General features: G+C 36.6%; 1 protein-coding gene across 1 annotated transcript in view; it reads left to right on the top strand.

The window, feature by feature from the left end:
• The window catches only part of LOC121430300, a 34,337-nt gene extending 11,918 nt beyond the window's left edge, over positions 1–22,419 (top strand). The window contains exons 4-9 of the mRNA XM_041627579.1: positions 1,230–1,345; positions 7,349–7,486; positions 8,501–8,657; positions 10,866–11,007; positions 19,343–19,491; positions 20,562–22,419. Coding sequence (XP_041483513.1) covers positions 1,230–1,345; positions 7,349–7,486; positions 8,501–8,657; positions 10,866–11,007; positions 19,343–19,491; positions 20,562–20,911 — 1,052 coding nt within the window. The 3' untranslated portion in view covers positions 20,912–22,419. The remainder of the gene's footprint in view (positions 1–1,229; positions 1,346–7,348; positions 7,487–8,500; positions 8,658–10,865; positions 11,008–19,342; positions 19,492–20,561) is intronic.
• The last annotated feature ends 2,808 nt before the right edge of the window (positions 22,420–25,227 follow it).

Below are 25,227 nucleotides of genomic sequence, written 5' to 3'. Positions count from 1 at the left end.
TTACGTACGTAACGTGATAAGGGTGTCAAAAACACAAAAAATAATGAAAAAAGGGTATCTATTTTGCTAGGGAAATTACGTGTTTAGGGTCAAATTTGCGGGGATGATAAAACAAAATTAAAATGTTTTGTAAAGGATGTTCTTTTTGCGCCAACACTTCGTGTTTAGAGTCTGATTTGCGCGAGGTGTAGAAGGTGGGGTCGTACCAAACCAAATAAGGTAAAGCCGACGACCGAAGGACCCGTAACAATAAAACATTCCTGTACTTGTTTAGGGGTTCATTTCAGGGAATATTTGCCAAGAGTATCGTTTTGTTTCCAATACTTGTTAAGGGTAGGTTTTCGCACGCCAATACTTGTTAAGGAGTGCATTTTCAGAATATGGAAATTACGTGTTTAGGGTGCTTTTCGAGACCCCATGGTCGCGCATGGTATCCACTCGTAAATGGAAGTGGCCCCCCCGGATAAACAACCATAATTTGGGGGCAAACAGGTTCCTAATTTAAAAAGAGGAAGGCATGGAATTCGTGTCGTATTAAATGAAAATTGTTTTTATCAAATTGTATTAAACTTCATGTCATTTCCCTGTATACATTCATCTCCTGTCCTGCCGCGCGGAGTTATTATCATTTTAATTTCCTCCATTGTATACCTCTTTTGTGCGTTCATAATCACTTTTGAAAACAAGGTTCAAAATCGCAATATAGTCAACCGAATTGGAGGTACTAGAGACAAGAGAAACGGCTCCTTTTCATTTTAATTTATGAAACACTAAAAGCTTCGCGCTTCGCAAGGGAGGGGGAAACTCCCCCTCCCTGCACCTACCCCCTAGGGAGCGCGCTTCGCGCGCTCTGTAAGTGTTGGCACCTGTTGGCACGCTTCGCGTGCATTTACCGCCCCCTCCAAAATGAAATCCTGGCTACGCGGTTGGTCTATGGGGAATGTTTTACGCGCGTGACGCCTATAGGCAACGCGCCAAATCACCGCGGAGTTTCGGATCATTACTCGCGAAGTTAGGAAAAACGCAAGATGACTCGCGATGTTTCGTGCGGTCTTCATCGCGATGTTTCGTGCGGTTTTCATCGCGGAGTTTCACGCGGATTTGTCTGTTCTCGTTCAGAAAACCCGCACGAATCATCGCGATGAATTACCGCCAGTGTGAATACCCTAAACTACCATGTTGATCTCTCTACACATGCTAAATGATATTTCATGTGTTTATGTATGAAGGTTCGACCGGTACAACAAACTTTGTAACCTCTCGGATATCAAGAGAAAAGGGGAACGCTTTCTTCAAGCAAGCACGTGAGCATGACAGTGGCAAGAGCAAAATGGCTTACTACCTTGTAAGTAAAAAAAAATGACACCTCACAAATCCCCAGTGGAAGGAAAAAAAATAAGTCGTGAATACACATTCATTGTATATGGACTGGAAGAGTATGTTCTACCAAATAATTTCAAACCATATATATGAGGTAGAGCATGGACAATCAGGAGGTATTCTTTGCAGTGATGTAAATCTTTATTTTGTGCCAAAGTAAGGCATGACTACAATAAACACGATAAATGAATCCAGATGTCAATGATGTCATACAAAGTTTGTATTAAAATTCGTTTTAAACCACTTTTCAATAATTTACCTTATAATTTTGTAGTAATGAATCCTTCTTAATATAATCTCTTACGTTAATTTCATTAAAATTGAATTCGCATGTAGAATTATGACATTAGTAACTCAAATTGTTAGCAAATCAAAATTTACATCACTGCAAAGAATGTCTACTGATAATGCTCCTTTATCTTTGCATACTAAGAAAAATGAAAACAAAATAAAGGAACGACAGAAGAAAAGGGGAAGATCAAAGGGTATTTGTTGTTTCGGTCGGTGTAAAAATGGTGAAGGTAAAATTGGCAGAGGTAATAATGGCAGAGGTAAAAATCATGGCAGTGGTAAAATGGCAGAGGTAATGATGGCAGAGGTAAAATTGGCAGAGGTAATAATAATGGCAGAGATAAAAATGGCAGAGGTAAAAATGGCAGAGATAAAAATGACAGAGGTAAAACTGGCAGAGGTAAAAATGGCAGATGTAAAAATGGCAGGGGTAATAATGGCAGAGGTAAAATGGCAGGGGTTATAATGGGAGAGGTAAAAATGACTGCTCTAGGTAAAATACGGCCAGCCTTAAACCCCCATACAATGAATTGTCAACAAGCCCCTGCATGTACATAGATTAAATTAGAAGTGAATTTCACGGTTAGGCATTTCATCATGTCTTTATCGGCCTAACAATGCTATTTACGAATTCGTTCGTGGTGTACCGTGAAGGCTTTTCAAAAAGAAATCAAAGGACAGATATTTTTTCATTCAATATATCAGGAGCAAAATGAAACTGCACTATTCTCATTCATCATTTTATTACATTCCTTTTTGTCTGGCTGGTTTTTACATCTAAAGTATTGCGAGGTTTACCGATGCAAAAAGGAGGAAGAGTAGACTTAAGAGAGGTAGAGAGACAGAGAGGGTTAGGGGGCGGGGGGAAACATAGAGAACATAACGGGGAAAGCTTAGACGTTGAAATTGTCACCAATGATCGTGGTTAAATATTATGTCCTTATTTGTAATGTCGTCTGTACTATTCTTTTTAAAGGAGAATGAAACCATTGGAACAAGATAGCTTGTGTAAAAACAGAAAAATCAAAGAAACAGATCAACAAAAGTTTGAGAAAAATCGGACAAATAATGAGAAAGTTATGAGCATTTGAATATTGCGATCACTAATGCTATGGAGATATCAAATTGGCAATGCGACAAAGATGTGTGATGTCACTTGTGAACAACTCTCCCATTACTTTAGTATATATTTCACTTAAATTGCCTGTTCTATCACATCTATCCATAGATCATATGTTCTTTCTACATGAGGGCATGTAATACATATTTTTTTTTAGAATACATCATGGATAGAGAGAGTTTGTATCATCATAAGAAAAAGCAAAAAGAGACATTTTGAGGGTATTTTATAGTCCACCAAAGGGAGTTATTCATCAGTGACATCACACATACTTGTCGCATTGCCAATGGGAGGATCTCCATGGCATTAGTGATTGCAATATTCAAATGCTCATAACTTTCTCATTATTTGTCAAATTTTTCTCAAACTTTCTTTATTCTTTGATTTTTCTGTTTCTACACAAGCCTATTTGTTCCAAAGGTTTCATTCCCCTTTAAGTATTTGAATGACAATAAGCATGCGTTCCCAGGCTTGGCACTGAATATGTAACTGATTATGAAAATCAATAAATAATCTTGTTTTGACTGGTAAACCAATTCAGGTTCGATCGAGGGGGACCGTCTGGTTCAGATTCTTTGCATAACAGAAGATCCTGAACCTTTACCAATATGATATAAACGCCTTGATGGTCATAACCCTTGGAAGCGGAAGCGCTGTTGGGTATTTTGTACACCTTAAGCAGAGTTAGCAGACCCTCTTGGTAATTAGCTTGGTATACTAAAATGAAAAGATTTGATAAAAATCTCTGTTATTTTTCAGACAGAAGAAAAAACATTGTTTTATATCTAATTGTTATTATTTTTGTTGTTATTCTTTTTCTGACCCAAAATAACTTCATTTAGTTGAAATATATTTTGTTTCCAAATCCCCTTTAATTTTGGAGTGAATTTTTTTTCTCGGCTTTTTAACAAACCAGCTCCCCATATCTCTTTCATTTTTGCCTATGCCATCTTTACCTTTGCCACTTTCAACTCCGCCATTTTTTACACTGTTTAAAAATTTATACTTAAAAATAAAAAATTCCTGCAACATAGTCTGGAGAACACCTGTAATCTTACTGCACTGTGTAATCTTACATGAATTTGTGTAAAATTACAGAAAATTGGATTTTGTGCGTGTTCCCTTATAAATTTATTGTAATAAAACTGTTTTCCCCTTTTTCAAAACATATCTGATCTGTAAGATTGTAGAAAAATTGTGGAAAGGCCACCTGTTATAATTTACAAAATTATTTGTGTTTTTTCTGTAAAACCGGTTTATTTTTTTTTTTGGGGGGGGGGTAGAATCTACGGTTTTTTCTTTTAGTGTACCACGGCCACTTTTACCTTTGGCCTTTTTACCTCTGCTGTTTTTAAATACCTCTGCCAATTTTACCTCTGCCATTATTACCTCTGCCATTTTTAACTCTGCCATATTAACCTCTGCCATTGTTACCTCTGCTATTATTACCTCTGCCATTATTACCTCTGCCATTTTTACCTCTGCCATTATCACCTGACACCGTTTCTTTACACTGTATTTTATCCCTCGTTATTCAATTAAAAATCCACGTCACCATTATGTTGCCCCCGCCCCATATTAAAAAAGAATCCTATTTATTTCCAAGACTTTGACATATCTCTTGAAGCGACCGCACAACTTACGTTTGGTCTGCGACTCAATTTTTGAATAAAACGTAGTAGAATTTGATGTTTGTTTGTTTGCTTGAAATTTATTTCTGCGTTCCACATGTTCAACATAATACAACATAATCAATTATTACATAGATTTTACATATATATACATTTTAGACACACGTATAATTTACAATCTCTTTCTGAATATAAAAAAGTATATGAAAAATATTATTTAACTAAATTTCAGAATGCAGGAGACCGTCGTCATGAGCGATGACAAGAGGTCATGAGGATGAAGTGCAAGTGCAAGTGTAGTGCAAGTGTGGTGCAAGTGCAAGTGTACTGCAAGTACATTAGAAGATCTAGAGGAGGGGTCAAAATTCATTATTAAAAAAAGTACAAGTATAGTCAATGTGGCGGATTTGAATACAATGATATTAGGTTGCGCTTCATAGTGGCTTTAAAGGAATAAAGTGAGGAACACATTTTTGTAGTTGCGGGTAAATTGTTCCATAAGTCGGGGCCATGGTGTCTAATTGATTTATGAGTTATTAATAACTTTGGGTTTGTTTGGTGAAAATTTCCAGAAATACGGGTAGGGTATGTGTGAATTGTACTGTTTACTGAGATTGAATAAATTTTGAAATGAGGAGGGAAGTTGGTGGTTTTTGTATTTGAACATAAAAACTGCAACTTGCATGACATTCAAATCAGAAACCTTCAATATTTTGAGCTTACAGAATAGTGGATCAGAATGAGAAAAATAAAACGATCATGTACAGATACGAAGAGCCCGCTTTTGTAAGGTGAGAATAGGGTTGAGTTTGGTAGTTCCACAATTGGCCCAAACAATATTACAATATGTTATGTAAGGAAGTATTAGTGTATTGTATAGTAAAAACAGAGTTACTCGTGGTAACATAAACTTTAACTTAATAATTCTCACGGCTCGAGAAATACATAGTGTAACATGATTTATGTGATTATTCCAAGTTAAATTCTCGTCAATAATAACACCCAGGAATTTCGAACTCTTCTTTTCTTCGATTGTATTGTTGTCAATGTTAATATTAATTGGATTATTATTCACATGGATATTGTTATGCTTGAAATGTATAAAATGGGTTTTCTGAATATTGAGAGATAGTTTATTGCATTACGATACTGCAACAAATAAAAATGAAAATTTAGTTTCAAATTTGTTTTCCTTTCTTTTATTACAGGAAATATATCAATCAACGAAACAAAAAACAAAACATCTTACAAGTCTTGAAGACTTAGATGTGCAATCCGAGTTTGTGATAGTCCTTTAAATCCAAATAAAATCCAAGTTGGTTGGCGAAGATTCCTTAAATTAAAATTCACAATAATGGCAATGATGAAATTGATGTTAAAGCATGATGAATAACAAGAGTCACTGTAACGAATTGAAATGTCTGTGAAGACGATGTTGTGATGATGATTGACAGTCAGTTTCAGCAATCCATGGGTTGAAAAGCGTTCATTAAAACAGTTTGATGATGTCGATGAGAACTGAGAATTCCTCTCTCAAAGTAACTGCAAACAGTTCATTGATGGCGTGCAAATAATTCCACTGAAGATTAATGTTGTATTCGAGTTGGAAATAAACTATGCTCTGACATAAAGTCTTGTGTGAAACTCGGAGTTCTGATCTGATGTCCTTGAAAACACTACCAGCTTACATTCAAATTATTCACTATTCTGGAACCTTCTAGTATTGTCTACAAAAAGAACATTCTGCCAATTTCTAGAGCAGTCTACTTCTAGAAGAACCTTGGATGACCTCAGTGAAATTAACAATGTAAACAAAATAGCTAATCCTATTCCACTACCACTAAGAGTCTCTATTGTGTTGTAGTCTATAATTGTTTAGCAGTCTGTATCGTCTCTGTGTATTCCAGAAATAACCAAAATTATTCAGCCTATTCTAAAATAGAAATGCCTAACAAAGCTCTACTGAGACATTCTGGAATATTCTTAATCACTCTATGCTATAAATATCCTTGAAGAAGAAATAACTAAATAAATGAATGCAAATGATCTTACAATTCTACTGATATATATAAAATATGCTAATATTGAGAACTGGAATATCTTACTGTGTAATTTTCGAAATCACCGTACGAATAACTATGTTTAGATCTGTGACTATGCTATCATCCTTCTTAGAATAAAAGCAAATTTAATATAAAGACGTAATGACGTCATAACAGTCGTATGATTGGCTACGATATGAAAATAGTTTGGCCTTTACTCCAAAATAAAGGTTTGCAATCTTTCAAAATGGCTATATTAGTATTGTTTCAATATTGATTTTAACATCTAATAAAATGATACGTTCCATTCACATTTCCAAAAATGAGCAAACTGCGGTTTGTTTCAAAATCGGATCGCGAACAGTCGTAAGGTGTGCGGCGGCATCATCCATATCCATTATGTCCATCGTTCTTATTGGAGTAACGGTCGATTCAAAATCTAAAACATCTTAGTCGTACCTGGTGTTGTAATTACAATGAATATTTTATTGCACTTATCTGATAATTGATAAGAATAAAGACGAAGGTTTTTACTGGCTTTGGACTCAAATTATTCTGCATATAGTGCTTGTCGAGTTATTTTCACCAGTTCTCTATAAGGTCACCACTTCCTAGATTTTTAAAATATTCTTTCAGGTGTGGCATTTGTCATTTGTCTATTTCATGTTGAGTAGTCTATGTATATGAAAAAGCGATTATTCATATATTATTTTGCCAAAATAGAATAAGATATCAATAAATAGTGAAAACGATGATGATAAATTGGTCACAGGAAGAAGTTATAGTTAGAGAAGTATATAGTACCAGTCGTAGTCGTGGGGATAGACATTTTTTAAGGACCAAGCACAGGACTAATGATAAATAACAATATATTTTATGTATAGAATGCTTTGGAGTGTTACAAGAAGGCTTACACAAGTTCCTCAAAGGATGAGGATTTGGTTTCAGCCGCTAAGAATACTGGCACTACTTGTTGGAAGCTCGCTAAACTCAAGATGGAGGAGAATTCCTCTGAGCTGAAGGTTTGTAAAATGATCTACCCTTGGTATAATTAGTTCATATATAAAAGTACTCTCTACCAGCAGTCCGTGTGTAGCATGTTATTGATACCCCTCGCCAATCTATACACAGTAGATGCCTAGCGCCTAGCTGGAAGCCGGCTAGAAGGCATGAGGTTTTGTGATTGATTTGTTCACATCTATTTTGGTTGGAGTGGAGTTGCATTATTTTGTATATTATTTTGCATATTATTATTACTATAATTCTCCCCAGCAGCGCAGTGAGCAAGTGGCCAAACTAGGCGTAGCGAAAAAAATATCTAAAGAGTAACAAGCGAGCGAGTAAACCTGTTTTTATCTGTATTACATTCCCCCTTTAAATTTCTTTATTTTTACCCCCCCCCCTTGGTCGCCCATGGCACTGGGAGGCGAGGGTGCTTGAGCACCCACAATGTTGTCCTAGGGGTGATGCATGTATTATTTTCCATAGGCAGCACCCCATGAGTTCTGGTAGATGTGGAAATATTGAAAAAATGTCACCAAAATGAAATAATTTTTTTTTTTGGTGAAAGTTTTTTTTTAGGACTTGTCAAAATCTCTGGACCTAAATGGGTCTTCATTTTTCAGTGAAACTTTTTTCTTTCTTTCTAAATTTACATCAGCACCCCCGCCCCCCCCCGCCATAGTTCCCATCGTTACGCCAATTATTCTCACTATGGGGGTGGGTGGGTAGGTTCGAACCCCAGCCATGGCGTAATTTCCTTCAGCAAGAAATTCATCCATATTGTGCTGCACTCAACCCAGGTGAGGTGAATGGGTACCTGGCAAGGCTGCGGGGCTAATTAAAGCCAGGGTAATAATATCCAAGTCCTTTGGAAGAGCATATAGGGACGTTATGACATATTAAAAATGTGATGTGCGCTATAAAAGAACTACGTTATTATTATCATGATAATTATTATTATTATTATTATCATTAGTATTTATTATCATTATTATGTAAACCACTGATATTTCACCATTTCATTTTGCACCTAGGTGGTTCATGTGTATTTCAAATATACACTGCAGTATTTCAAGATCGCTTACGGGAAAAGGAGCTGCATGGTGGACGAGTGGTCGAATCATCTTGAGAAATCCATCAAGGAATGTCTGAACGACATCAGAGCATGGGTTGCACCAAGAAATGACCAAGGTATTTCCTGGTCCTTTATGAAGGTCAAGTCCACCCCCAAAAATGTTGATTTTTATAAATATAGAAAAATCAAACTAGCATAACGCTGAAAATTTCTTGAATTGAAAGTCGGATGTAAAATAAGTTGATTGAACCATACAATTCATAGTATTAAACAATGCTTATTCCACAGGTTCAGGGAGGAAGTGATCATTGTTTCTCTTGACAATGAGGAGCAAATTTGAATATTTCATATAAAATCAGAATATTTCATATAAAAAAATACAATAGAAATAGTGAGTGGATGATGTCATCAGTCCCCCAATTTGCATACTGACTAGGATGTGTATAACTGTTTTGTGAAATTAAGCAAAACTTTAAAATGTCATAACTTTCTTATTTTACATCCGATTTTGATGAAATTTTCAGTGTTATGCTCGCTGGATCTTTCTCTTTTTATTGAAATCAACTTTTTGTTGAGATGGACTTGTCCTTTAATGAGGGCTTGGGCTGACGTGACTGTGTCAATACTTATACATCGTTCTTACACGTAGCTTGAAATATCCTAAGGTTTATGATTTGTATCAGTGGCGTAATGAGCCAAAATGTTTGAGGTAGCCTGACATGGGTTATATGGGGCAAAAAAATTCTTTAAAAAATAACATTGAACTTTTTGATGCACAAATCGAATGTTGTGATAGATTTTGTCATGATACTCCGAGATCACATGTAAGTCATTTTCCAATCATTTAATATTATTTCTACCCTTTGTCTTGGTCGTGAAAATTTGTGGTGGTCCATGGCCCAAGCCCCCATTCTTTACGCCAGTGATGGCGATTACGGTGGTGGTGGTGGTGGTGATATAACCTGGGTAAATCTGTTCTTTTCGTTAAATGCATTATTAGTACTCTGATGATTATGATTCATTGTTAGTCGAGATTTAAATAAGCCAGTTCGTAGTTCCTTTCTGCGCATGATCAAAATATTTTACGCACGATCAGAGGAAGGTCATTTGTATTAAAGTGACATGGTGGTTTAAAATCTAATGAGATAAGCACCAACTTTTATGTCTTGATTATTCATATATTCTTTTGAATAGTGGTATTCATTTACATCCTCCAAAAAAAAAACAATACGTCCGCGAACGACTGGTATTTCACAGTTTGCCAAGTACATTGTGCAACATGCTATGCTATGCATTCAAAGTAGGAATGCAACAATACCTCCATAAAGTGTTCATTGGTGTGCTATTCTTGTCACCTGCAGCCTGTTGCATAAAACTTTTACCTGAGAAAACTCCGGTAAAAACTGAAAACTAAGGTTAGTCTGACTTCAGCCAATGACTTCAACACAGGGCAAAAACTCAGGTTGAAAATACCTGAGTTTTCTCAGGTAAAAAGTTTTATGCAACAGGCCCCAGGTCTATTCAATTTCTTCATCCTGCTATGTAAGGCAAGCTTACGTAAAATCTTGCTTTGAAATCTGCCTATCATAATGAAAGAAATGAGAAATGAAAGGTCATTTGACCAAAATTGTCCATGAAGAAACTACGAACTGGTCTATTCCCGAGATCAATTCGACTTTGGTTCTCGTGTTTGCATATAGTGTGATCAGCCATCCCAATAACGAACAATAAGTCGCCCACAATGAATTTTGAGATCTTTTTTTACTGACTATGAACAAGCACATCCTAAGCTGTAAAATTATGATTTGTCAAACTTGATCATCAATAACCCACTCAATTACTGGATTGAATGCAGAGAAAACAAAGCGAGGGCTTCCGAAAATGAGGAGAAAACAGCATTTTAAGTTTGTGTTCACTTGAGTTCACTTCCAATCAATTTGCAAAATCTTGGGTCAAAGAAACTCTTGTATTTTGTTTTCTATTAAGATTTAAAACTCAATTTTGTTTGCATTATAAAGATGAAGAAATATGTCATCAGATAATCTCATTTTTGTCGATATTTTTGCTTTTTGGCGACCAATTTACTATTTTGGCTATAACAGAGAACTTTCCCTGGCGACTTTTGGTGGTTTTTGGATGGTTGTTCACACACACACAAACCCACACACTTACACGCACTCACACCCCCTCTCTCTCTCTCACACACACACACAGTATTCCACGCACTCACCCTCACACACAAGCATACACACCCCACACCCACCCTCACACACATTCATATATATATATTATGTTTGTCTGTTTTACGGTATGTTTTTTTCTAGAACGAATTCGTGTCCTCAAAGAGTTTGTAGACTACATGCCAGAAAGTGGAGCTAAAGTCAGCTGTTATCTTCACATTGCTAATATCTACTTCAGAAATGGAAAGGATGCTATCAAGGAAAGGGAATACAATGGCTGTCTGAGGTATGCATAAAATGCAAGATGTTTTCATAACCATACTAAGATATTTGCTCGACTCGTTTCATATATTTTTTTGGTTGTGTATGTATTATTAAACTAAATTTGATTTGTCCCTGAACATATGGAATGAACATATCAATGGCCTATCGTTATTCGATGAAGAGTCTCCCGACTATCAAATCTTTATAAATGAAATATTGTATAATCCATGCAATAAAAAAGGGTGTGTAAGAGACGTCACCAACTCTCTCTCTTGCACGTCCCTGAGTTATGCGAGTTGTGCATATAACTTTTTAAAATTTCAAAATGTCATGTCTTTCTTAGTTCACCTCCGATATGTCTGATTTCGATGACATTTTCAGTGATAAGCTTGTTTGATTTTGATGTTTTTATTCAAACCATTTTTTTTCTAATGGGGGGGGGGTAGACTTGCCCTTTAAAAATAAATGAAAGTAGTTGCAATAAACAATGATTCCCGGGGGGCCACTTACATTGACGAGTGGATACCATGCGCGACCAAAAAAACACGTAAAAAGGATGTCTTTTTCACGACAGGGCACGTTACGTACGTAACGTGAAAAGGGTGTCAAAAACACAAAAATAATGAAAAAAGGGTATCTAATTCGCTAGGAAGATTACGTGTTTAGGGTCAAATTTGCGGGGATGATAAAACAAAATTAAAATGTTTTATAAAAGATGTCCTTTTTGCCCCAACACTTCGTGTTTAAAGTCCGATTTGCGCGAGGTGTAGAAGGTGGGGTCGTACTAAAACCAAATAAGGTAAAGCCGACGACCGAATGACCAATAACAATAAAACATTCCTGTACTTGTTTAGGGGTTCATTTCAGGGAATATTTGCCAAGAGTATCGTTTTGTTTCCAATACTTGTTAAGGGTAGGGTTTCACACGCCAATACTTGTTAAGGGGTGCATTTTCAGAATATGGAAATTACGTGTTTAGGGTGCTTTTCGAGACCCCATGGTCGCGCATGGTATCCGCTCGTGAATGGAAGTGCCCTCCCCCCGGGCAATGATTTCATGAGAAAGTCTGCAAAACCGAGGTTAATTGTCGCCTTATACATCTGGTACAGTTACAGTTCCCTGGGTTAAAATCATGACTTTCACTGAAAGTTTCAGTTTCAGACGCCTCCAGGCTAGTCGAGCACCACATAGCCTATAGATCTATATACATACGGTTCTTCGACAATTACCCCTGGACAAAGGGAGAGCATAAATAATTACATATTAGGTACAAATCAGGATATAATAATGTATATTTACCACTGGCCACTAACACCTTGGCCTTCCACATCCCAGCCAATATAATAATATCTACTTCAGAAATGGAAAGGATGCTATCAAGGAAAGGGAATACAATGGCTGTCTGAGGTATGCATAAAATGCAAGATGTTTTCATATACTAAGATATTTGCTCGACTCGTTTCATATATTATTTTGGTTGTGTATGTATTATTAAACTAAATTTGATTTGTCCCTGAACATATGGAATGAACATTTCAATGGCCTATCGTTATTCGATGAAGAGTCTCCCGACTATCAAATCTTTATAAATGAAATATTGTATAATCCATGCAATAAAAAAGGGTGTGTAAGAGACGTCACCAACTCTCTCTCTTGCACGTCCCTGAGTTATGCGAGTTGTGCATATAACTTTTTAAAATTTCAAAATGTCATGTCTTTCTTAGTTCACCTCCGATATGTCTGATTTCGATGACATTTTCAGTGATAAGCTTGTTTGATTTTCATGTTTTTATTCAAACCATTTTTTTCTGATGGGGGGGGGTAGACTTGCCCTTTAAAAATAAATGAAAGTAGTTGCAATAAACAATGATTCCCGGGGGGCCACTTACATTGACGAGTGGATACCATGCGCGACCAAAAAAACACGTAAAAAGGATGTCTTTTTCACGACAGGGCACGTTACGTACGTAACGTGAAAAGGGTGTCAAAAACACAAAAATAATGAAAAAAGGGTATCTAATTCGCTAGGAAGATTACGTGTTTAGGGTCAAATTTGCGGGGATGATAAAACAAAATTAAAATGTTTTATAAAAGATGTCCTTTTTGCCCCAACACTTCGTGTTTAAAGTCCGATTTGCGCGAGGTGTAGAAGGTGGGGTCGTACTAAAACCAAATAAGGTAAAGCCGACGACCGAATGACCCATAACAATAAAACATTCCTGTACTTGTTTAGGGGTTCATTTCAGGGAATATTTGCCAAGAGTATCGTTTTGTTTCCAATACTTGTTAAGGGTAGGGTTAAACACGCCAATACTTGTTAAGGGGTGCATTTTCAGAATATGGAAATTACGTGTTTAGGGTGCTTTTCGAGACCCCATGGTCGCGCATGGTATCCGCTCGTGAATGGAAGTGCCCTCCCCCCGGGCAATGATTTCATGAGAAAGTCTGCAAAACCGAGGTTAATTGTCGCCTTATACATCTGGTACAGTTACAGTTCCCTGGGTTAAAATCATGACTTTCACTGAAAGTTTCAGTTTCAGACGCCTCCAGGCTAGTCGAGCACCACATAGCCTATAGATCTATATACATACGGTTCTTCGACAATTACCCCTGGACAAAGGGAGAGCATAAATAATTACATATTAGGTACAAATCAGGATATAATAATGTATATTTACCACTGGCCACTAACACCTTGGCCTTCCACATCCCAGCCAATATAATAATATCTACTTCAGAAATGGAAAGGATGCTATCAAGGAAAGGGAATACAATGGCTGTCTGAGGTATGCATAAAATGCAAGATGTTTTCATATACTAAGATATTTGCTCGACTCGTTTCATATATTTTTTTGGTTGTGTATGTATTATTAAACTAAATTTGATTTGTCCCTGAACATATGGAATGAACATTTCAATGGCCTATCGTTATTCGATGAAGAGTCTCCCGACTATCAAATCTTTATAAATGAAATATTGTATAATCCATGCAATAAAAAAGGGTGTGTAAGAGACGTCACCAACTCTCTCTCTTGCACGTCCCTGAGTTATGCGAGTTGTGCATATAACTTTTTAAAATTTCAAAATGTCATGTCTTTCTTAGTTCACCTCCGATATGTCTGATTTCGATGACATTTTCAGTGATAAGCTTGTTTGATTTTGATGTTTTTATTCAAACCATTTTTTTCTAATGGGGGGGGGGGTAGACTTGCCCTTTAAAAATAAATGAAAGTAGTTGCAATAAACAATGATTCCCGGGGGGCCACTTACATTGACGAGTGGATACCATGCGCGACCAAAAAAACACGTAAAAAGGATGTCTTTTTCACGACAGGGCACGTTACGTACGTAACGTGAAAAGGGTGTCAAAAACACAAAAATAATGAAAAAGGGTATCTAATTCGCTAGGAAGATTACGTGTTTAGGGTCAAATTTGCGGGGATGATAAAACAAAATTAAAATGTTTTGTAAAAGATGTCCTTTTTGCCCCAACACTTCGTGTTTAAAGTCCGATTTGCGCGAGGTGTAGAAGGTGGGGTCGTACTAAAACCAAATAAGGTAAAGCCGACGACCGAATGACCCATAACAATAAAACATTCCTGTACTTGTTTAGGGGTTCATTTCAGGGAATATTTGCCAAGAGTATCGTTTTGTTTCCAATACTTGTTAAGGGTAGGGTTTCACACGCCAATACTTGTTAAGGGGTGCATTTTCAGAATATGGAAATTACGTGTTTAGGGTGCTTTTCGAGACCCCATGGTCGCGCATGGTATCCGCTCGTGAATGGAAGTGCCCTCCCCCCGGGCAATGATTTCATGAGAAAGTCTGCAAAACCGAGGTTAATTGTCGCCTTATACATCTGGTACAGTTACAGTTCCCTGGGTTAAAATCATGACTTTCACTGAAAGTTTCAGTTTCAGACGCCTCCAGGCTAGTCGAGCACCACATAGCCTATAGATCTATATACATACGGTTCTTCGACAATTACCCCTGGACAAAGGGAGAGCATAAATAATTACATATTAGGTACAAATCAGGATATAATAATGTATATTTACCACTGGCCACTAACACCTTGGCCTTCCACATCCCAGCCAATATAATAATATCTACTTCAGAAATGGAAAGGATGCTATCAAGGAAAGGGAATACAATGGCTGTCTGAGGTATGCATAAAATGCAAGATGTTTTCATATACTAAGATATTTGCTCGACTCGTTTCATATATTTTTTTGGTTGTGTATGTATTATTAAACTAAATTTGATTTGTCCCTGAACATATGGAATGAACATTTCAATGGCCTATCGTTATTCGATGAAGAGTCTCCCGACTATCAAATCTTTATAAATGAAATATTGTATAATCCATGCAATAAAAAAGGGTGTGTAAGAGACGTCACCAACTCTCTCTCTCTTGCACGTCCCTGAGTTATGCGAGTTGTGCATATAACTTTTTAAAATTTCAAAATGTCATGTCTTTCTTAGTTCACCTCCGATATGTCTGATTTCGATGACATTTTCAGTGATAAGCTTGTTTGATTTTCATGTTTTTATTCAAACCATTTTTTTCTAATGGGGGGGGGTAGACTTGCCCTTTAAAAATAAATGAAAGTAGTTGCAATAAACAATGATTCCCGGGGGGCCACTTACATTGACGAGTGGATACCATGCGCGACCAAAAAAAACACGTAAAAAGGATGTCTTTTTCACGACAGGGCACGTTACGTACGTAACGTGAAAAGGGTGTCAAAAACACAAAAATAATGAAAAAGGGTATCTAATTCGCTAGGAAGATTACGTGTTTAGGGTCAAATTTGCGGGGATGATAAAACAAAATTAAAATGTTTTATAAAAGATGTCCTTTTTGCCCCAACACTTCGTGTTTAAAGTCCGATTTGCGCGAGGTGTAGAAGGTGGGGTCGTACTAAACCAAATAAGGTAAAGCCGACGACCGAATGACCCATAACAATAAAACATTCCTGTACTTGTTTAGGGGTTCATTTCAGGAAATATTTGCCAAGAGTATCGTTTTGTTTCCAATACTTGTTAAGGGTAGGGTTTCACACGCCAATACTTGTTAAGGGGTGCATTTTCAGAATATGGAAATTACGTGTTTAGGGTGCTTTTCGAGACCCCATGGTCGCGCATGGTATCCGCTCGTGAATGGAAGTGCCCTCCCCCCCCCCCCGGGCAATGATTTCATGAGAAAGTCTGCAAAACCGAGGTTAATTGTCGCCTTATACATCTGGTACAGTTACAGTTCCCTGGGTTAAAATCATGACTTTCACTGAAAGTTTCAGTTTCAGACGCCTCCAGGCTAGTCGAGCACCACATAGCCTATGGATCTATATACATACGGTTCTTCGACAATAATTACCCCTGGACAAAGGGAGAGCATAAATAATTACATATTAGGTACAAATCAGGATATAATAGTGTATATTTACCACTGGCCACTAACACCTTGGCCTTCCACATCCCAGCCAATATAATAATATCTACTTCAGAAATGGAAAGGATGCTATCAAGGAAAGGGAATACAATGGCTGTCTGAGGTATGCATAAAATGCAAGATGTTTTCATATACTAAGATATTTGCTCGACTCGTTTCATATATTTTTTTGGTTGTGTATGTATTATTAAACTAAATTTGATTTGTCCCTGAACATATGGAATGAACATTTCAATGGCCTATCGTTATTCGATGAAGAGTCTCCCGACTATCAAATCTTTATAAATGAAATATTGTATAATCCATGCAATAAAAAAGGGTGTGTAAGAGACGTCACCAACTCTCTCTCTTGCACGTCCCTGAGTTATGCGAGTTGTGCATATAACTTTTTAAAATTTCAAAATGTCATGTCTTTCTTAGTTCACCTCCGATATGTCTGATTTCGATGACATTTTCAGTGATAAGCTTGTTTGATTTTGATGTTTTTATTCAAACCATTTTTTTCTAATGGGGGGGGGGTAGACTTGCCCTTTAAAAATAAATGATTCCCGGGGGGCCACTTACATTGACGAGTGGATACCATGCGCGACCAAAAAAACACGTAAAAAGGATGTCTTTTTCACGACAGGGCACGTTACGTACGTAACGTGAAAAGGGTGTCAAAAACACAAAAATAATGAAAAAAGGGTATCTAATTCGCTAGGAAGATTACGTGTTTAGGGTCAAATTTGCGGGGATGATAAAACAAAATTAAAATGTTTTATAAAAGATGTCCTTTTTGTCCCAACACTTCGTGTTTAAAGTCCGATTTGCGCGAGGTGTAGAAGGTGGGGTCGTACTAAAACCAAATAAGGTAAAGCCGACGACCGAATGACCCATAACAATAAAACATTCCTGTACTTGTTTAGGGGTTCATTTCAGGGAATATTTGCAAAGAGTATCGTTTTGTTTCCAATACTTGTTAAGGGTAGGGTTTCACACGCCAATACTTGTTAAGGGGTGCATTTTCAGAATATGGAAATTACGTGTTTAGGGTGCTTTTCGAGACCCCATGGTCGCGCATGGTATCCGCTCGTGAATGGAAGTGCCCTCCCCCCGGGCAATGATTTCATGAGAAAGTCTGCAAAACCGAGGTTAATTGTCGCCTTATACATCTGGTACAGTTACAGTTCCCTGGGTTAAAATCATGACTTTCACTGAAAGTTTCAGTTTCAGACGCCTCCAGGCTAGTCGAGCACCACATAGCCTATAGATCTATATACATACGGTTCTTCGACAATTACCCCTGGACAAAGGGAGAGCATAAATAATTACATATTAGGTACAAATCAGGATATAATAATGTATATTTACCACTGGCCACTAACACCTTGGCCTTCCACATCCCAGCCAATATAATAATATCTACTTCAGAAATGGAAAGGATGCTATCAAGGAAAGGGAATACAATGGCTGTCTGAGGTATGCATAAAATGCAAGATGTTTTCATATACTAAGATATTTGCTCTACTCGTTTCATATATTTTTTTGGTTGTGTATGTATTATTAAACTAAATTTGATTTGTCCCTGAACATATGGAATGAACATTTCAATGGCCTATCGTTATTCGATGAAGAGTCTCCCGACTATCAAATCTTTATAAATGAAATATTGTATAATCCATGCAATAAAAAAGGGTGTGTAAGAGACGTCACCAACTCTCTCTCTTGCACGTCCCTGAGTTATGCGAGTTGTGCATATAACTTTTTAAAATTTCAAAATGTCATGTCTTTCTTAGTTCACCTCCGATATGTCTGATTTCGATGACATTTTCAGTGATAAGCTTGTTTGATTTTTATGTTTTTATTCAAACCATTTTTTTCTAATGGGGGGGTAGACTTGCCCTTTAAAAATAAATGAAAGTAGTTGCAATAAACAATGATTCCCGGGGGGCCACTTACATTGACGAGTGGATACCATGCGTGACCAAAAAAACACGTAAAAAGGATGTCTTTTTCACGACAGGGCACGTTACGTACGTAACGTGAAAAGGGTGTCAAAAACACAAAAATAATGAAAAAAGGGTATCTAATTCGCTAGGAAGATTACGTGTTTAGGGTCAAATTTGCGGGGATGATAAAACAAAATTAAAATGTTTTATAAAAGATGTCCTTTTTGCCCCAACACTTCGTGTTTAAAGTCCGATTTGCGCGAGGTGTAGAAGGTGGGGTCGTACTAAACCAAATAAGGTAAAGCCGACGACCGAATGACCCATAACAATAAAACATTCCTGTACTTGTTTAGGGGTTCATTTCAGGGAATATTTGCCAAGAGTATCGTTTTGTTTCCAATACTTGTTAAGGGTAGGGTTTCACACGCCAATACTTGTTAAGGGGTGCATTTTCAGAATATGGAAATTACGTGTTTAGGGTGCTTTTCGAGACCCCATGGTCGCGCATGGTATCCGCTCGTGAATGGAAGTGCCCCCCCCCCCGGGCAATGATTTCATGAGAAAGTCTGCAAAACCGAGGTTAATTGTCGCCTTATACATCTGGTACAGTTACATGAACTTTGTAAAGTCATGAAATCCATTAAACCTGAAAAACGATCACACTGAAAAAATTCAACACAAATAAGCACACCTGGGACATTGTATTATCATTGCCTGGAAAAAGACCCGACAGACTGATGACATGTCATGCTTATTTTGCTTATTTCTCAGCAATTACACAATGTCGTCCAGAATCCTTGGCGCATTTTTTTTTAAATTAATTACTGTACAAAGTGACACTTGGTCATTTTATTGGATTTTGTATGAACTCATTTTCAAATCGTTACCACAACTGACCTACCACTTTAGTTTATTTTCAATCGTTTGTTATCATTATTGTCAACATCTCTATCATTATCATCGTAATCTGTTAGGTATATGGATGACTGCGCCGCGACTCTTAAAGAAGCAAGGAAAAGTTGTTCAGACGTTGACCCGAGCTTCGAAGTAAACATAACTGATCTGGAGAAAGATATCCACCACCAAAGAGATGTCGCTCAGAAATGTCTTGCAAAGGTCAAAGGTATGCCTTCCATCTCAACAAAACGATAAACTTTTCTCATTAATATTCAAAGTAACATATAACTTATTTTTAAAAAGTTCTGGTGGTTCGGGGTTTTTTGTTGTTGTCTCGCCTGTATAGCGGAACGAGACCATGGGCACCGCTTTTCCGACGGCAGCGGTGACGACGGCGGCGTTGTCAACATTGAAATCTTGACCAAGGTTAACTGTTTAAAATGTCATCATCTGATCATATAACTTAGAAAGTATATATGGACCTATAGTCCATGAAACTAGGACATAAGGTTGAGCAAGTATTACTGAACTCTGTCCGAGTTCATGGTCACATGGCCAAGGTCAAGGTCATTTATAGAGTCGATGAACTTAGACCGTGTTCCACATGGAAATCTTAACCAAGGTTAAGTCTTTGAAATGTAATTACTTAAAAAGTTTATGGATCTAGTTCATGAAACTTGGACAAAGGTCAATAGATCAATATATTTTGACCATGGTGTTGAAATACCATCATAACTTTGAAGGTTATGGATCTACATGTAATTCATGATACTTGGACAGAAGGGTAATCAAGAATCACTGATCGTCTTGCACAAGTCTTAGGTCACATGGTCAGGGTCTAAGGTCTGGTACTATTCATATGAATGTTTTATCACATTGCAATATTGTATTGCGTAATGCAAGCGAGGCTACCAAAGGTGTTACACTTGTTTTCAAAGCTTTTGAAGTATCATCACATTCATCATCATCATCATCGTCATCATCGTCGTCATCATCATCATTATCATCATTATTATCAACATCATTATCATCATCATTACATCATATCATCGTTATTGTTGTTATGATTATTTACCACTATGATGATTATCATTATTATTATTGGTATTATTATATTACTATTACTACTACTACTACTACTACTACTGCTACTACCACTACTACTACTACTACTACTACTACTACTTCTACTACTACTACTACTACTAGTACTACTTCTACTACTACTGTTAATGATAATTATTCAATTGTTTAGAAGGAACAGATACACCTTGTCCATTCTTTATCATTATGCAGAGGCACAGGAGCGTCAAACACAACGAAAGGAGGAAGCGAAGGAGAGGGAAAACGCAAAGATTCAGCTGAAAGCCGATCTAAAGAAATTGGAAGGTTTTAAAAAGCTTACCCTTGAAAAATTCATCGAACGGGTGTACAAGCAGTGGCCTCCCAAGGGGGTTGATAAGTCCAAGTTGCGCAGTCCATCTTCCGCGTCATCGAAGAGTTCGACAAGACGGCTCCTCATCCATGCCATTGCAATCTACCATCCAGATAAGGTGGATAAGAAAAAGCATGGCGTAAAATGGCATGTTTTGTGTGACGAGATTACAAAATGTCTGAATGCTCTTCTTGCGGATGTGAATACATAAATATGTGGGGAAAAGAAACAGCGCCACAGCAGAGGCGTCGGTCCCGCGGGAAAGCAGGGGGGGCATCTTCCCCCATTAAAATATTTTGTTGAGGGCAAATATATCGACCCCCCAGGGAAAAAAGGAGATAAATATTGTTATGAAGAAGCATTAAAAATCTCTATAAGACTTGGCATAAAATTACTATCTTAGATTTTTTCGACAACCCGAAAATTTTTGACATTATTTTTCACTCCCCCCCCCCCATCCGAAACATGGATTGCCGCCACCGCCTCAGAGTCAAGGAAGTTAATGAACTTAAGTATGTTGGAAGGATAAATAAGATGGGTGTGCTGCTACGGGTGGGGTGTTGACAGCCCCTATACATTTTCAAGCAGTAAGAAAATTTTTAAAAAAGAAAATGAAGAAGAAAGGGGAAAGACGAATATAAGCAGAGTGGTTTTGGTCACGTAAACCTATACCTATGTTATTCAATTAAAAGTCCCCCCCTTCCCCCTTCGGAAATTATTCCATGTATGTACGAGTTAATGTATTATTTATAGACATATTATTTTATACACACCGTTAACCATCAGAAATGACAAATATATTGTTTCCTTTATTACAGTATGACATACTGGAGAGATGTTAGCATGTGACGCCACATAATACGGCATTGCTGTTGATTTCTTAATACCAATATTTCTTTTACCTCTTTTATCAAATCCAACTTAACGCTAATGTGGTTTTCACTTAAAAAGAAAATGGACTAGCAAATTGGTTCTAATCAGTAGACAAATGGGATAAACTAATCGGTTTGAGGAAACTGAATAGAATGGCTCGGGTTTGACAAGTTGTATTTCAGTTTATAAATTCAAATCTGTCCTACCATTCCAAAGGGCCTAAATCCAATTTTGAGCAAAATTTATTTTTTTTTAATATAAATGTATGTATCTTAGACGTGGGAATCAAATGCACCATATCGCATTTGAAAAAAAAATCTTTGGAGAAGGTTGGTAAAAATTGATTGCAAGTTTTAGTTTTATTCTAAAAGGAGATTAATCAAACAGTTTTATTCTAAAAGGAGCTAAATTCGCTATGTAAAAGGGTGACGAATATCTGATGCAAGCCGTTATCTTTTCTTTGTGTTTTCTTTTCTTAAGTCATGATTTCGGAGTAATCTGAGCAATAACCAGTTGGTTGTGGGAGTTCCAGGTGTAAAAAGAAAGAACCATATGGATGTTAGCATCCGGCCATTTCTTTTTTATTAAATTGAATATTTTCCGATGTCTTGTGTTTCGGCACTAGCAGTGGTGTGGTGGGGTTCCAGTTCTTTATTTTTTCCATTTCATAGTGCTAGCTGTTTTGCTTGAAAAAAAAGTTTCCTTAATCGACTTGATATTTCATTTTAAAAAGATTTAGGCATGTCTTGCTTTTGCATTGGGGATATTGTCATTTTTGTCCTTGAAAGTAGCCAATATGTTTTTAAACAACGTCTTGTTTATGGTACATGTTTAATAAAAGTTAACTTCTTAGTTTATCTTGCTTCTTAATTTAATTCTGTTAGTTTGATAGTCAATAAAATTTGCACTTGGTTTTGTATGCTGTCTCTAATGATGATGACGACGATGATGCTGATGGTGATAGTGACTATTATGGTGGTGATGATGATAATGATGATGACAACGGTGGGGATGGTGATGATGATGGTCATGATAATTAATGATGATGATGACGGCGGTGATGATGATGATGATGATGATGATGATAATGATAAAGATGACATGACAATGATAATAGAAATAAATTATCGATGCATCCATGCTTTCAAATATCGAGTTTCAAATGTATTTTCAATGCTTACCCTTAAATAAATACATAAGTAACATAAAAGTCATATACAAATTTTACATTTCAGCCACCTTTTACTTTACGGATTACAAAAAAAACCCAATATTGTGCATCCTCGAAACGAGAAAAACCTTAAAAAATTAACAACGTTAGCGCAAAATAATTCATTCACCATTATGCAGTGAAAATTGAAAATACTCCCCTAAACATCAAGCGACTGTTTTTATTTATATTGACCATCTATATAAAAAAAATAATATCGTTGCTTAGATATCGTTGTTTGCTACCGGACATAAATGTACGACCCCGAAGCAACAGGAATAGTACTCTATACATGTGGCCATACGAACATGTAAAAAACAACATGCTCACGCTAGAGAAAAAGGTGGGAAACTTTGTGCGCGCTTGACCTTTTGGGGGTACCTTCATACGTGTTCCCTTTGCCTCATAATCTCACATAAGTAAGTAAACATTTGCAAATTCCTTTTCAATGAAATTAACTTGAGAATTGTTACTTTAAAATATGTAATTCACAATAGATATTAATGCAACCTTTCTAGGATTTTATCGTTAGATACCTATAAATGTTAATACTTAAAGGGGAAGTTCACCCTGAAGAAAACTTTGTTGTGAAAATAGCAGAAAAAATAGTAAAAAATATTGGTGAAGGTTTGAGGAAAATCCGTTAAAGAGTAAGAAAGTTATTAGAGTTCAAAAGTTTGGATTTGTGACGTCATAAACGAGCAGCTGCCCCATGTGTTATGTAATATAAAATGTATGAATTTCAAATTTTGTATGGTTCCTGATGACTTAATTTTGTTTTCTTTTCATGATCGGGTATGGAATGATTTGTCTATTGATATACAAAAGTTACAGTAAAAACCATTTTCAATTTTCTGAGAAAATGACTTTCATTGATTTTTCACCATTCGCTATGTAGGAATGCTGCTCGCATATGACGTCACAAATCAAATAATTGAAATTCTAATAACTTTTTAATTATTTGATGAATTTTTCTCAAACCTTCGGCAATATTTTTTATTATTCTTTCTGCTATTTTACAATAAACTTTTTGTCAGGGTGAACTTCCCCTTTAAAAGGGTGCTTAGAATATCGTTATCAGGTCGGGTTATCAAACACGGTTTTCCAGGGCGCCATATTGTCACTGAAACTCGCATTTCAGACTCGCTTTAGTGAATTATGCATATATATATATATATGTGTGTGTGTGTTTGTGTGATATTATACATGTACAACAGCTTTGGCAACTCTTTTAAATATTTTGTGAAAGAAATGGATGAAGAGAACAATGGTAGGCGTAGCTTAAATCAAGGTTTATATATACATGTATATAGTGTATCCAAAAAAATATCAAAACATCTTACTTCCTGTTGAGCTCCAGCTGCCATCTTCTTTCTACGAGATCAGTCTAACGACAAAAGATTTCTAGAAAATTTCGATGAGTTGCCTTAGTCGATTTAACTGTGAATTTCCAGAGAGCGGTGTTTATTGTCAAAGAGGTAATACATATTAAGTCGAAATCGGGTGGTCTCCAAACATGCCAAAAGTAGAAAGCTTCTGAGTTGAGTGGTAGTTATTGCTTTAAGTCAAGCTCTGTGTTTCCGATCCTGATTGTTGGACAAGGCAACAGATTATGAATTATCCAAACGGCTGGCGTAGTTATAATAGCTGAACTTAAAAAATCGGAGAGTTACGTTGTCTTTTAAATTAAGAAAGATTATTATCGGTGCACCGACTTTTCAGTGAATTGTTAGTGAATTTCCTGGATTTTCCGCAACCTTTTCATGACCACGTACTTCCACACAACCCTCGAACGCGCATGCCAAAATCACCTCACAACAATTGATTGGTTAATGGACTTTGCGCAATTGCACGCCCAATAAAAAGTGCGCGTGCGTATGCAGATTGGTATTCATAGGGCGTGTCTGACTGTGATAAGTGACACTTAAAAAAAAAAAAAAAAAATAAAGAAAAAATGGTCTAATGAAAAGGAAATTTAAATCCTAGATTAACGCTTAAAAATGTAGTTTATGTATTTATTAATCGAGGAATGTAGAATGTTAGAATCAGCTCATCCGAAAAATTTCAAGTAACACAAGTCACGTGCTCATGACCAATAAAATAACACGATACTTCGAAGACTGAGAGTATGTTTTCCCCTTTTATTGAACATGTTTTCCAATATCTCCGACGTTCAAGGAAGTTACGCGTTATCATAAACTTACCACCGAAACAGAAAAGTTCTTCTCTTATCTTTTTTTTTAAATACGTGCAAGTTGATTGCAATCAAATTTCAAAGAATCTTTAGTTAGGACATGTGGATAGACATCTCTTATCTGCTAATTATAACTGATGTCTACTAGCTGTGTTATCTATCACTGTAATATAATCTGTATTGATCCTTAGTTACAATGGAGTACAGATTGGAGGTTCCTGGGACTCCTGGGACTATGCGAAACTGATTT

Source organism: Lytechinus variegatus, chromosome 16, assembly GCF_018143015.1.
Source record: "Lytechinus variegatus isolate NC3 chromosome 16, Lvar_3.0, whole genome shotgun sequence".
Lineage (NCBI taxonomy): Eukaryota > Metazoa > Echinodermata > Echinoidea > Temnopleuroida > Toxopneustidae > Lytechinus > Lytechinus variegatus.
Note: the sequence above shows the minus strand (reverse complement) of the source record. Positions and strands in the feature narration are given on the sequence as shown.